A 15,058-nucleotide genomic window follows, 5' to 3' on the forward strand; every position below is an offset into this window, starting at 1 on the left:
AAGGATTTTCGTTTCCTATCAATAATTCTGTATTTGAAATATAAGTTTTCGTAATTTTGTTATTGGTTCTGCTTTTGAAATATAACTATTTTCGTAACGTTCTTATTAATGGTTATGCATTTGAAATGTAACGGTTTTTGTAACTGCTGTTCGTCAATATTGTACATCCGACATCATCACTTGCTTTGTGATTAAAAGAAAAAAAAAAAAAATGGGGGAAGAATTGTACATGTACATTACATACCAGATCCCTAATCATTGTTTATCAGTATTATTGTTTTTTTTATTATTATTTTCATTATTATCATTTTTTTAATATAGTATTTTTTCATTATTTACATAGAAACTGAAATACGACAAATAGTGTTTCACAAGTTGACGGGTTAAAAGTGTTTCAAGAATCTAGTTCCATATAAACATGTATATATAGTTATACGCGATGTGGGTGTGGGTGGGTATTTGGCTTGTGACCACCTTATGTATGCTTCTTTACCTATGTAATACCCATAATATATCACATTCTCATACACTCACACACAGACACACACACACACACACACACACACACACACACACACACACACACACACACACACACACAGACACGTATGTATTTATAGAGTATATTATAAATTATTGTACCTTGTACCAGTATAATATATTGCACTTTTGGAATTTATCATTTGTATGGTTGACCTAACCATGGTATCTTGTAGGCTACAGTAATGCTTCTAAAACCCCATTTCCTCCCCCAACATGTAGCAACTGCTTTCTGAACTGTAGCCTGAGGGCCTCTGGCACCTGAGCAGGTGACAGGGTACCTGCTACCACGCTGTACCTGCAGCAGTTGCGCCGCATAGCTAACGTAGTCCTTTTGTTCCTCTGCTTCCGTAGGACACTCGCACCAAGCACAAGTTCAGGGTCCAGTCCTACGGCTCCCCCACCTTCTGTGATCACTGCGGATCCCTCCTTTATGGCATCATCCACCAGGGCATGCGATGCGAAGGTGCGTATATGCACACACATACACACACACATACATACATACACACGTTCACGACGAGCTTGGAGAATATATACACGCGCCTGTGCAAACATACAAACTTGCATGCCTGTACACACACTTTCGCTCTCTACCCTTCATCATACTCGCATTTACCTCCTTCCTCTTCCTCATCTTATTCTTCCTTTTCATCTTCCTCTTCTCTCTCTCCTTCCTTTTCATCTTCCTCTTCTTCTTCTAAAGAGCTCCTCCTTTTCCTCTTCTTCTGGGAGGCTCTGGAACTCTCTTCCTCTTGATACTTCCCTAGCCCTCCTATTACTTAGAATCTCTAAGCTTCAACATGTCTACCTCGAACCAATACTAGATTTAGAATATGCTGTGGGTTCGAATCCCGCACTCCTGTTCCCAGCCGTGGATGTTACCTGCCCAAACATTCCCTCAAGCACACAGGGAAAAGGTGATATCTTCGACCGCAGCCACTCTGCGCCTCCTGACGTAGGCTCTTCACCTTATGCTCTCGCTTTCTAGAGATCATTGCTCTCTTCTTTGATGCACAGATATAACGAAACCGATTCTCGAAAAAAAGTTCCGATTTTTGTCGATGCCGATGCCGATTAATCGGCATTGACATTAATCCTCTCATACACTCACGTGGAGTGGCACTCTCGATTTCTTTTGTTAACTCTCACTTCGCCGTTCTGCTCTTGCCACAGTCCCGTGAGATTAGAAAAAATAATTTATGCTCTTTTCGTGTTCTCACGCTCTTTTTGTGCTCTCACACGCTCTCATTAGAGGCTCGCACGTCCTCCTCTCACGCAATTACGGACGTAATAGGGGAATTAATTCTTTGCCCCTTTTATCCTCCATTTTGGCGTCAGGGGGCATCGGCGTTGCCTGCCCCTCGTGAGGGTTAGGGGGGTGTTAGGGAAACTCCCTACTTTCCTCCCTCCCTACCTTCCTCCCTACCTTCCTATTTATGTATCTATATCTATATCTCTATACGTCTATATCTTTAGTTTATCTTTGTACGTCCCTACCTTCCTATTTTCCTCTTTATCTACCTATATATATATCCATCTCTGTACCTCTATCTTATTACGTCTATATCTATACGCCTATATACGTCTTTATACGTCTATCTTTGTATATACGTCTATCTCTATACGTCTATCTTAATACATCCATATGTCCCAACTCCCTACCTTCATCTTTATCTATATCTCTATTTCTATACCTCTGTCTCTATACGTCTCTTTATACCAGTATCTCTATATCTACTTCTTTATCTACCATTATATCTGTTTCGATCTTTCTATATTTCTGTCTATGTCTATATTTTTCTCGTCCTCTCTCGCTGTATCTCCTTGTCCTTTTCAATTTATCTATATTGCTCTATCTGTGTTTATCTCTATCTAGCTATCCATTTATATATCTATATATATCTTTGTAACTCAAGTGCGCGCGCACACACACACGCACACACACACGCACACACACACGCACGCACGCACGCAAACACACATGTTTGTAAGTACATGTATATCCCATTATACGGCCCTCTATTAATTTTTTTTCCTCTTAACAGCTTTTTCATCCTTACAGACCAGCGTTACCTACATGGGGAGCTTGTAGAGCAGCCTTCCTTAATCTGGGGTGCTGGGAAGTGTTTTAAACAGAGTTAAGGCGTTATCACACTGGGCTATTTTTCCTCCGACATCCTACCTCCAACCTCCATTTAAATAACTAGAATATGACTTTTCTTAAATCTATACTTCTCTAAGAACATTTTAACTATGTCTAACATCTGTCTAGGTTTACAATCTCTTACTACATTATTCATTTTTGTTATATATGACGGAAAGATAATTCGATATTTGGAGATTTGAACATTCAAATTTTGTAACAGATGTCGTTTTGACTCGAACTCTCAACGATCGGCGCTGGTGAAGCCCGTGGAAGCTGCCCAGTGTGATAGCCCCCTTATAAGGTGGGGCTAGATTGCTTAGACTTGAGTGTATGGTGCTAGTTGGGTTGGGAAATGTTAAGGAACACTGTTGTAGAACCTTGATATGTGTGAGGATATATATATATATATATATATATATATATATATATATATATATATATATATAAATACAAATATAAATATATAATATACATTGAAAAGATGACGACGATGAGGGAGGACAAGTATAAAGTCGATGTAATAAGATCGCTTTCGACATGAAAACGTCTACAGACCCTTGACGGGCGAAAAGGAATCGTCTTCGGTTGACTTAAATAAAGTGGCGATGGACACACAAGATTTTTTTTCCCGTGGTATCGCAAAGCTGAAGCAAACGTTGATCGTTGCCGGAGCGCTGGGGGTTTCGGTGTAAGCTTCATGAGCGATTCCTCTTCTGTTTCCTCCTCATCTTCCTCTTCCTTTTCTTCCTCTTCCTCCTCTTTATTCCTCCTCTCCTTTCCTTTCTCCTCTTCCATTTATCCCTTTTCTTCCTCCTCTTCTGTTTCTTCCACTTCTTCCTCCTTTTCCTTTTCTTCCTATTCCTTTTCTTGCTTCTCTTGCTTTTTTCCCATCCTCATTTTCCTCCTCTTCCTTCTCCTTCTCCTCCTCCTTCCTTTTCCTTCTCCTCCTTCCTTTTCCTGCTCTCCTTTTCCTCTTCCTTTTCCTCCTATTCTTCCTTTCCCCTCCTTCCTCCTCTTCCTTCTCCTTCTCCTCCTTCCTTTTCCTGCTCTCCTTTTCCTTTTCCTTTTCCTCCTATTTTTCCTTTCCCCTCCTTCCTCCTCCTCCTCCTCCTCCTCCTCCTTCTCCTTCCTGTTCTTCCTTTACCTCCACTTCTTTCTTCTCCCCTTCTTTCCCTTTCTCCTCTTTCCTCATTCTTCCACCTGCTCCCATTTCTCCTCTTCCCCCTTCTCCCCTTTCTTCTCTTCCTTTACTCTTCCTCCTCCTGTTCCTTCTCTTGTTCCTCCTCCAGCTTCTGTTCTTGTACCCCTCCTCTTCTTCTTTCTCTTTCTCTTCCTCTTTCTCCTCCTCCGCGAGATTTCTGTGTATGATCATCACCATCCTTCTTCGGTAGTTCTTCTTCGAGTAGTTCCTTGGTCGTCCCGATTCTCAGTAGTTCTTCTTGTGTTTGATGTCATTCTTGGTACGTTCCTGTCGACATCGCCAGTGTGTCGACATGCAGTGGACGAAGGAAACGAGGAGCAGATTCAAAATGTCGACATGATAAAATGAAATCTGTCGCATTACAGCGTAACTTAATCTTCACTGGTTCTGCTTGACTCTTTATTGTTTAATCTTATTTATTTACTTGTTTAATTTTATTGATTTACTTGTTTATTTGTAAAGCTTGATTGTCGCTTAAAAGATTCGACGAATCTTTTTCGACACATTACTGCATCGATTTTCAGTCGAATTTCAGGTTCTTTTGTTCATTTGAACGGCGGACCCCAACTCGAACGACATCTTGATCGACCGCGGCCCCATTCAAACGGAAGATCCCGTTATTCAGCTGAATAAAGTTCTTTGGCTTCTGTCACAAAATCTCGATAGTTGAAGGTGCCTCTCTTTGAGGATAGAGTTGAGGGTCTCGTCTCACAGGCTCGTCTTAGAACCCAGTGTAGTCTCCTCCTGTTCCCTCCTCCTCCCTCTACTCGTCCTCCTCCTCCTCCTCGTCCCTCTTCTCCTCCTCCTCCTCGTCCCTCTTCTCCTCCTCCTCGTCCCTCTTCTCCTCCTCCTCGTCCCTCTTCTCCTCCTCCTCGTCCCTCTTCTCCTCCTCCTCGTCCCTCTTCTCCTCCTCCTCGTCCCTCTTCTCCTCCTCCTCCTCCTCGTCCCTCTTCTCCTCCTCCTCGTCCCTCTTCTCCTCCTCCTCGTCCCTCTTCTCCTCCTCCTCGTCCCTCTTCTCCTCCTCGTCCCTCTTCTCCTCCTCGTCCTCCTTCTCGTCCCTCTTCTCCTCCTCGTCGTCCTCGTCCTCGTCGTCCTCCTCCTCGTCCCTCTTTTCCTCCTGCTCGTCCCTCTTTTCCTCCTCCTCGTCCCTCTTTTCCTCCTCCTCGTCCCTCTTTTCCTCCTCTTCGTCCCTCTTTTCCTCCTCCTCGTCCCTCTTTTCCTCCTCCTCGTCCCTCTTTTCCTCCTCCTCCTCGTCCCTCTTTTCCTCCTCCTCCTCGTCCCTCTTTTCCTCCTCCTCGTCCCTCTTTTCCTCCTCCTCGTCCCTCTTTTCCTCCTCCTCCTCGTCCCTCTCCTCCTCCTCTTCCTTCTCCTCGTCCCTCTCCTCCTCCTTCGTCATGTTGCCAAGGGCGGTCCTCCTCCAAGCACCCGTCATGGCACCTCCTCGGCACCTCTCCTTTTTTTCAGCGACCTCGTCGAGTGTTGGCCTTGCAAACACTTGATCTGGTGCTGACAGTGCCACCCAGGAGAGCCTGTCGGGTCGTGCCTGATATCTTGAGAACGTCTCGGTGCCACTTCGTGGGCGGCATTCTTTGTTGTTCTCCTGCGGTCTTGAGAACCAGGCACGCTTCCATGGAGCACCTAGTTGCGGGGGCGAGGGGGTAGTCTCTCTCTCTCTCTCTCTCTCTCTCTCTCTCTCTCTCTCTCTCTCTCTCTCTCTCTCTCTCTCTCTCTCTCTCTCTCTCTCTCTCTCTCTATATATATATATATATATATATATATATATATATATATATATATATATATATATATATATATATAATTTATAATGTGTGTGTTTGTACAACACTGAATGGGTCCCAGTGACTAGAGATACATTTTTATCAACCACAGTGCACTTTGACTCTAAGCCATCAACATCGGAAGAACCGTGGAGGCAACATCCAGAAATTGGTGCAATGGTCTAAGTCACTACAGTACTGGTCACGTGCTGGCCATAGGTTCGAGTCCTCAGGAGTACCACGTTTCAATTTCTGCGTGTTGCCTCCATGGTTCTTCCGATGTTGATGGCTTAGAAATAAAGTGCATTGTGGTTGATAATTATGTGTGTGTGTGTGTGTGCATATATGTATATATATATATATATATATATATATATATATATATATATATATATACATATATACATAATTATATATATATATATATATACATATATACATAATTATATATATATATATATATATATAATTATATATGTATATATATATATATATATATATATAATATCACGGTCATGTGATTCATGGATTGCTATGGAGGACTTTGTTGTGTAGTGGACTCAGGATGGCTGATTTGATATATATATATATATATAAAAGAAACTGCTATTTGTATGTGATTCACCACCAATGTCTTGGTTCACATACTGGACTTGTGATTAACAGCTGTTACCCTTCCAGGTGAGAGCTCCGGTCCCATATATGGCCTGCTCTATGATCAATGTTGTGACCTTACCCACTTTCACACACCCAACTCCTTACCCACCAGAGCTGGAGTGTCAGCTTTCAGTATTTTTCAGCCCTGGGTAGTTGAATCAGTGGCAGAGCGTAGTAGCACTACACGAGTAAACCATTTTTGTTACCACGAAGACTTGGAGATGTCATGATTCATAAGGACGACAACTACAAGGTTGTCAGGAAGATTTTACTTGTCATCTTCGGAACAGTGGCCCTAAAAAGCTCGGCCCACAAACGCACCTTCACCCCAGACCATTTCAATGTTAGTTCATGACCTTTTTTGTCTTCTGAACAAGAGGTCTCTTCTCACCATTTGCCTTTCCCTGTCACTTGATCCTTACCCATGATGTGCCATGTGGATGATCTTCAACAAAGGTCCTTCCACCCCAGTGCACCATCACGGTCTCCATATTGTCCACTCCATTATCTTGGTCTAGGTCTGTGGGACCCCCCCTCTCTCTCTCTCTCTCTCTCTCTCTCTCTCTCTCTCTCTCTCTCTCTCTCTCTCTCTCTCTCTCTCTCTCTCTCTCTCTCTCTCTCTCTCTCTCTCTCTCTCTCTCTCTCTCTCTCTCTCTCTCTCTCTCTCTCTCTCTCTCTCTCTCTCTCTATATATATATATATATATATATATATATATATATATATATATATATATATATATATATATATATATATATATATATATATATATTATAATAACTTGAAACTGCTGCTCCTCAAAGTGAAACATTTAGATACACAAATTTAGAACTTAATTATGTTTTCTAAGATGAACTTTTGCCCAGCTACTTCTGCACCAGTTTTCTGTTGGTCAACCAACTAATGTCAGGAAAATAGAAGATCTTGAAGATTTGTAGCTGTGAAGTTGCCTTTATTTATTCACCTATTTTTATTTTTTATTCCATATTATGTTACATGTTGATTGATTTCTGTATTGCTGGGTTTACAGCAAGCTGACCATCTTAACCACAAGTGGGAGCCACATACATACACTGCACCCACTTTCTGTGACCACTGTGGCTCCATGATGCACGGCATGGTCAGACAGGGCATGAGGTGTCAAAGTAAGGTGTAGGACAAAGTTTGCTTAAAAGCAACACGAGACATAACTTGGAACAACCTTGCAATTTTGTTTGTAGCATCTATATAGTCGTATGTATCCATAGCTATTTGTATACTTAATGTACCAAGTATACTTGCTAGTAACTACACCTGTAATTTCATGGTAGCTTTGGAAATAGTGCCAGAATGCATTAAAGTATCCACAACAATTCCATGCTGTGTAAGTGTAGTGTGAACTACATCTCCTGGTAATTTGACCAGTTGATTAGGCTTTCCAGAGTTTCCAGAGTTCTATCCTCAATTATTTTGAATAGGGTAAGGCTTTCATTATAGTCTTAAAGTAATTTATCCCAATAGCAGAGAGATGAAATAGGTTGTATAAGATAAGCTTTTTTAGAAATTGTTCATTTAGCAAATCCTGGTAACAAGTTATTTAATAGTATTCCACGTCTATCTATATACCTATCTATCTACCTGTCTGTCTTTTTAATTTTTTCTTTTCTCCTTTCTTTCAGGTTCTTTGTAATTTTCTTTAGCTCTTATATAAAAGATAGCCTTGTTTCAAGATTTGTTGCAGAGAGGATGTTAGAGCATTGTACTGTTTCAGGAGTGAGAAATCTTGCTAAGCACTAATAACTCAAACAAAAATGGAGCTTTAATAAATGTTTTAAAATGCAGATTGTAAATGAAAAAGGTATTAGATTTGCTTCATTATTATGAACCTCTGCATCATAGATGGGTATGAAGATAGGAATATAGAAAAATATGTACCATTACGTAATAGTTATAACTTCATTGAAAAGTGTGTCATTACCTGATGGTTATAGGTAGAAAAATGAATATTAAGTGCACCACTGCATTGTTATTTTAAAGATGGAGCATAACTGTGCTGCAGGTGAAGGTTGGATGATATTTACTTAACAGCTGTAAAGGGAATGTACCACAACATTATATCATGTAGTTTGAAAATGCAGCAAATGCAGTATCCATTACTGAATTTCATATGTGAAATTTTGTTATGTACATGCAACAGTAATGGTATACATTTTTCTTGCTACAATTTTTGGGTGGTACGTATATGTTTCTTTTCAATGTAGAAACTTATCAAGTCACATATATTCACAAGAATTATTCAAAAAGGGGAATAAGAATATGATGCGTAAAATACTGTACATGAATTGCCTCAGCTTATTTCCCAAATAAGTTCAGAAGAAATCTACTCCACTAACACTAGGTACACATAATTAGTTTCCTTGTGGCAATTGTATAACTGTTTTATTCTCCAGAGGGCAGGATCTGGACCTGAAACGGATCTCATTTGACACTCGGTTAAAGCCAGAGTGCCACCTTTCAAGCGAGAAATGTTTTTTAGTATTTGTTCCAATAAATCTGTCATGGTTCTAAGTTTTGATGGAGTTGAATACACCTAATGAATCATTATTAATGGATTTTTGGCCTTACAGCATGTAACATGAATGTGCACAAACGGTGCACTGAAAGTGTACCCAACTTGTGTGGATGTGACCATACTGAGAGACGTGGACGACTGGAACTCAAGATCACCTGTTTGGGCAACAAACTCACTGCTGAAGGTAAAGAAAACTTTTTATAATTTCTCATAGCCATCACATGCATCATTTTGGTTTTCTGTAATTTTGTCATTCCAGAGAAAGATTTATTCTTGTCTAATTAAATTTGTATGTACATTGCAATTTTTTCATAAAGGTCGTATTTCTCACATTTGGGAACAGTGGAAACATGTGAATCCAAATTGCTTTTTCCATTCTTTATATACCTAGATTCAGCAGAGATGACAAGTTAGGATTAAGTAGATAAAGTTCCGAGGACTACAATTGCTCCTTCAAATTTTATTTATAATGAATAACAATGGCAAAACACACTAATAGACATTTTGATTTATGATGCCAGCTGCTGAATGCATAATAGATAAATAGATAATGAAGTTGATTAAATTCATTTGGATAAAGCATTATATTAGGTATGTTTCCAGCAGAATCAGAACTCTTTGAACTGTACTACATATATTTTCACTTGATGTAAGCTAGTGTACTACCCACTGAATGCTTGTATAGATGACTTTCTGTATGTATCTGTGTCTACAACCTTGTTTGTATTTTGTATTACAGTATTACAAGCTAAGAACCTCATTCCTATGGATCCCAATGGTTTGTCTGATCCCTATGTTAAGATGAAACTCATCCCAGGCACTGACAACATGAAGATGAAGACTAAAACCATCAAGGCCACATTAAATCCAGTTTGGAATGAAACTCTTTCTTGGTAAGCAGTGACCTTTTTGCTCACCTGTACCATGATTTATTTATTTATCTATTTATTCATTTATCTTTTTATTTATGGGGTCCAGGAGAAGTCAAGAAAAGAGGGAGGGAGGAGTGGTGAATGGGAGTGAAGTATATGGGGATGAAATTGGTGGGAGTGTATGCCTTTGACTTTGGCTACCTCCCTTGTAAGGGGGAAAAAGCCATTGGTATTTTTATGTTTTTATATATTATTATTTTTTCTTCTTCCTCTCATTGTATATGCTCATGGTCTCCACAATTCTCCTAGAAGCAAAAACAAAGCCTCCACAATTTTCATCCTAGCTAAGATGCCAGCCATATGAGCATTCATTCACTCAACAGATCGTGCCCAGGAACTAGACTAAGAAGTAGAATAATCCACCCAAGTTCTTGTAAACAGCTTCCCAGAAAAAAAATTATGGATGGGAGGGCTGGAGGACCTTTGTCAAGTAGACTGGGGCTATTGGTTTCTACTGAAACTCTATTAATAGACTTAATTACTATTATACAGAATAAGTTGAAGGCAGATACAGTATGCATCCAGAGTAAATGAGAGATCAGATGGAAAACAAAAATGAAGAGAGTAGAAACTGCAAAGGAAAACTGAACTTGAGCTTCTGCAGGTGGTGGGGAACATATATAACATCATGATCTTGTGATCAATCAAACCATTGCCCTTGGTCTTTCTTGCAGAAGACCAGCAGTTTTCATAATCCCATAATATACAAATAGATAAATACTACTGGGTGAATACATGGGACATAAGAGAGGAAGAGTTTAAATGGGTTTGAGATGAAATGCATGAAGTATGGTAGGGGTTACTAGGCTAGATAGGGTAATAAACTAGGAGGTGAGGAGGAGAGCAGGGGTGGAAAGAAAGTTAGGAGATAGGGTTGATGAAAGAGTATTGGGATGGATTGTACACATGGAAAGAATGAGTGAAGAAAGATTAGTAAAAGAGGTGTGGAAGGCAGAGGTGGAAGGAATAAACATGAGTGGGTGACCAAGAATGAGATGGATGGATGGGGTAAAAGGGCATTGGGAAAGAGGGGAATGTCTGTTGAGGAAGGAAGGGAAAAGATAGGGGTGAGTGGAGAATGGTTGTGTATGGATGATGCTATGATGCATGGAAGGGAGTAGGTGGGGGATGAGTGTATGTGTGAATAAAATTTCAACACACCTTGAAGGGATTTCTCCCTATCTTCTCTTTTTCTGCATAAGAGGACAGAGAAGGGGGGTTGCCAGTTAAATGAAGTGGCCTTGCTGTGGATGTGCTGTCTAGCTACATTGCTTCTGACCCAGGGCAGTGGGCGAGATGTAGGGATGACCCGTCATCCAGAAGGACCCAAGATAAGAGGAAGGGAGGGTGTGTGAATGGGAGTGGATTTTATGCCCTTGTTTTTGGCTACCTCCCTTGTAAGGGGGGGGAAAAATGTTGGTACATGTATATAAGAATACCAGGCTAGGTTGAAAGGGCTAAGGACAATATTTTAGTATTTTCCCTTGGAATTGGTACTGTTGAAAATGCGTAGTTTACTTTGAATACTAAACCAGCTTTTTTCCTTTCTTTCTCAAACAGTGAATTGAAGCCTGAGGACAAGGACCGAAGACTGCTGGTAGAAGTTTGGGATTGGGATCGAACCTCCCGAAATGACTTCATGGGGTCTCTTTCCTTTGGAATCAGTGAAATTATTAAGAATCCAGTTGAAGGATGGTATAAATTGTTGACAGAAGAGGAGGGTGAATACTACAATGTTCCTGTACCACCTGAAGGAGAAGATATTGCAAAACTTAAGGAGAAGTTTAGGGTAAGTGCAGAAATGTTTAAGGAACTACAGTAGCACCACTACAGGCCAGTTGTTCTTTAAAGTTTGGAGACAAATCTCCACTCATTAGAATAATATTTATTTATTCTTTAGCTAATACTCCCCCTTATTTCTGCTGTTCTTAAATTTCTCCTGTACCAGCCCTAAGACAACCTCTTCTCTTCCTCCTGTAGTTGGGGTATAATGCCCCGTTGTGTTCACTTGCATGTCATGAAAAGAAACTTGTTTAGGCAGAATGAAGAGACCAGGGTCTACCTTTCTGTATATTTTCACCTACAAAGTCATGCTTTGACATGGCCAATCCCCTCTCAAGGAGAGGCCATTGATACATACATCGTGCATACATGCAGATATATAATTAAGTGGTTTTACACCTTCTTAATAATTGTCCTTTTAGCCCAGACATCACTATGTACTGGTTATTATTTTTTCTGCAGAAAACATCTCTTGTCAAGAGACCAATAACAACTGACAATGAAATCCCACATAACATGGGGAAGAAGGATCTTATTCGTGCAACAGATTTCAATTTCCTCATGGTCCTTGGTAAAGGTTCGTTCGGAAAAGTCCTCCTTGCTGAAAGGAAGGTGAGTTTTTGCCCTGACTTCTGTCCGTTGATACACAGAACTTGTAAACAGAAAGGACCATCAAGATGTGTGTTGACTTGTTCATAGTTTTAATTTCCAGGCATATGTTTATAGATATTGTATGGGTGTGATGGTCACTTTTTGAGCTGAGTAGAGGATTGTGACTTGGGGCAGAGGTCAGGAGGGAAGGCAGTGTAAGTCATGCCTGGCAGTAAGCGAGTTCACAGCAATGGTAGACTACATAAAATTCTTTGCTTCAAAAGAGGCTAGCCTTCTCTGAAAGGGAGAGTTTGTGACATTAAAATAAATCATGCAAATAAGGAAATCAGTGGTATAGATGACTGATGTGGTCAAGGAAGTGGTTTCAGCCTCCCTATCTCCAAAGAGTTTTGACAACTGTCCTCACAAAATATAGATAAAAATAAAGCAGTAGGTGTAAACCAACTTTGGCTGTTGGGCCCTGCTATGGAGGTGCTGCGTCTTGCTGCATTGCCTCTCTGGGTGGGAGAGAGGGATGACCCTTCATCCACAAGGAGCTAAGAAGGGGCACGAAGGTGTCTTGGATGGTTATGGGACGGGTGAAGGGAGGATGTATGCCATGACCACTCCCATATGGGAGAAAGGACCTTTCGCTATATATATGTATAAAAATGTATGAAATGCTCAACAGCAAAATATGCACTTGCATTGGTCTTGTGACTTATAGGTTAGGTTTAAGGGGGTACCCGACACCTGGAGGTCATTTTCTAAACTATTTATAGTAAAGAGCTGAAACTTCTCAGGTAAATAGGTATCCATGTTGCCTACATTTTAGGTGAAACAGAATGATGTATGTACACATGTACGTATACCAGTAGCGACATTTAAAAGTGTACAGCACCATAATACGTGGACCAATTTGTTTTATATTTTGGCTATGATTAGTCAGTAGGTACACCTAGGGCCGGTCATTGAGTAATTGAACAATTTCCTTTATACTTTTGCATACAGGCATTTCAATTTTAATGTTCGGCAAAAATCGTGAAAAATAAAAAAAAATTGGTCTTGTTTCCATTATTACTCCGAACTCTTTCATCCTATTCAAAATATTCGGACGATCGTCCCTAGCAGTTACTAAAAGTAATATTCCCTGTAAGTTTCATCTAAATCTGATGTATTTTAGATTTTTTATGATTAAAAAAAAGTAAAAAAACATCGAACGGAGATATGGCAACTTGAAATATAAATATATCTGTAACTTGCTTATAGTTTCACCAATTTGACTGATTTTTTCATGGCATAATTCTTATTATATAATGAGTAAGTACAGTAAAAATTATCAACATATTTTAATTATAAGTACTTTAAATACTGAAAAACTAAAGTATAAGTATGTCACAGTAGTGACGACGCACAGACGACACCATCATATAATTTGCTTTTTTGTACCTTTGGCGGTTTCTTCATATGAAACCTCTCTGCTGGGGGTCTTCAGGGTATCTAAATCATTGGAAAGAGGTTTATTTTCCAGCATTGGGCGCCTTCTCTTTCCTCATCAGATTCCCCTCACCAATCTATGTTGGTAGGGCACCCCCTCCAGCATCATATGATGTCCCTTCTTCTCTCTTCTTCCTGTATAGCCTTGATCTTTTTCCTCTTGCTTTCTTCTTTGGATTTAATCTTCCTCTTTGAATTGTTTAGTCTAATGTTGTCCTTTACCTCTGTCACTGTCACAGAGGTGCAAGTGAGGGCAGTGGTGGAGTGAGAGGTGGTGAGGTCTTGGCTAGTCGTCTTTGACTGCTTGCCATCTTTAACTGCTGTTTTTTTTTTGTCATTGTGATGTTCTTTTGTTCTTTTTGCTACCCATGATGACTGTACTAAAGAGTAATATGTGCTAGCTAAAGTAATAGATTGCAATGAGAGCTCATGAGACATGCGCATTTTCCTTCTCAGAGCTAGCCGGGAACTAACGCTTAGCTTCGCACAAAGTTGGCAAAACTTCTCCCTCTACCTTCCTCCCTTCCCCTCCACAATCGTACTTGCCGTTCATACACTGGGCGAGCATAAATTCAATCAAATTTCAACGTTATTCGGTGAGCCTGAAGGTCCTAAGTGGCACGCCTCCCTCTAATGTGGGTTGCGCCTTTAACTCTGTCCCTTTAAACATCACCCAAGACCTTTAAATTGCACGCGGCTGGAAAATTATTTGTCGGGATTTATTTCTAAGTGGTATATGAACATTTTGAACACAGTTTTGAAAAATGCCATATCTTGACCAAATTCACCCCCCCCAGGTGTCGCATACCCCCTTAAGTGTCTGCAGTAATTTAGGAAATGTATTGCAAATCATACTGCTCTTGATACGTAAGCTGGAATTAGGAAGGATATATTAAATATTAATTTCAAGATTAACCCTTAGAATACAACTGTGATTGCCAATAAAATACACGAACAAAAAACACAAAATTGGCAAAACTTTATCAATACACTTGATCACGAAACAAACACCAGCAGATTGTACAAAACACTCAACAGCATTACACTATCCAACAGTAACACAACACGCTCTCATGCAGCAATAATCACAACAACAGACAATCTACCCTCAAACAGACAACAAGCAAACACACTCATAAATCATTTTGCACAGACAAGCCATCTCACTTCTCACCCTGAGGACCGACACACTATTCGACGTAAGAAAGACTTTCCCACAGACTCAGACTATACACCCTTCATAGACAGTCAGACAAAACACATAATACATAATCTCAAGCACTCATCTGCCTGTGGCCCTGATAACATAAGTAACATCCACCTAAAACACATTGGACCACAAGGTATACACGCACTCACAAACATTGCAAACTACAGCTA

The 15,058-nt window shown here is 40.1% G+C and overlaps 1 protein-coding gene across 4 annotated transcripts in view; it reads left to right on the plus strand.

Annotated features, from left to right (window-relative positions):
* Positions 1 to 15,058, plus strand: part of Pkc53E (Protein C kinase 53E) — a 415,647-nt gene that overhangs the window by 319,637 nt on the left and 80,952 nt on the right. For 2 of the 4 annotated variants that reach the window (XM_076186864.1, XM_076186861.1), the window contains exons 4-8: positions 895 to 1,006; positions 8,932 to 9,060; positions 9,616 to 9,769; positions 11,369 to 11,597; positions 12,053 to 12,202. In XM_076186864.1, the coding sequence (XP_076042979.1) occupies positions 895 to 1,006; positions 8,932 to 9,060; positions 9,616 to 9,769; positions 11,369 to 11,597; positions 12,053 to 12,202 (774 nt within the window). Of the gene's footprint in view, positions 1 to 894; positions 1,007 to 7,355; positions 7,471 to 8,931; positions 9,061 to 9,615; positions 9,770 to 11,368; positions 11,598 to 12,052; positions 12,203 to 15,058 lie in introns of all 4 variants that reach the window. The other 2 variants (XM_076186863.1, XM_076186860.1) reach the window with 1 other exon arrangement.

This window comes from Oratosquilla oratoria, chromosome 6 (assembly GCF_046742065.1).
Source record: "Oratosquilla oratoria isolate Oo_2021 chromosome 6, ASM4674206v1, whole genome shotgun sequence".
NCBI lineage: Eukaryota > Metazoa > Arthropoda > Malacostraca > Stomatopoda > Squillidae > Oratosquilla > Oratosquilla oratoria.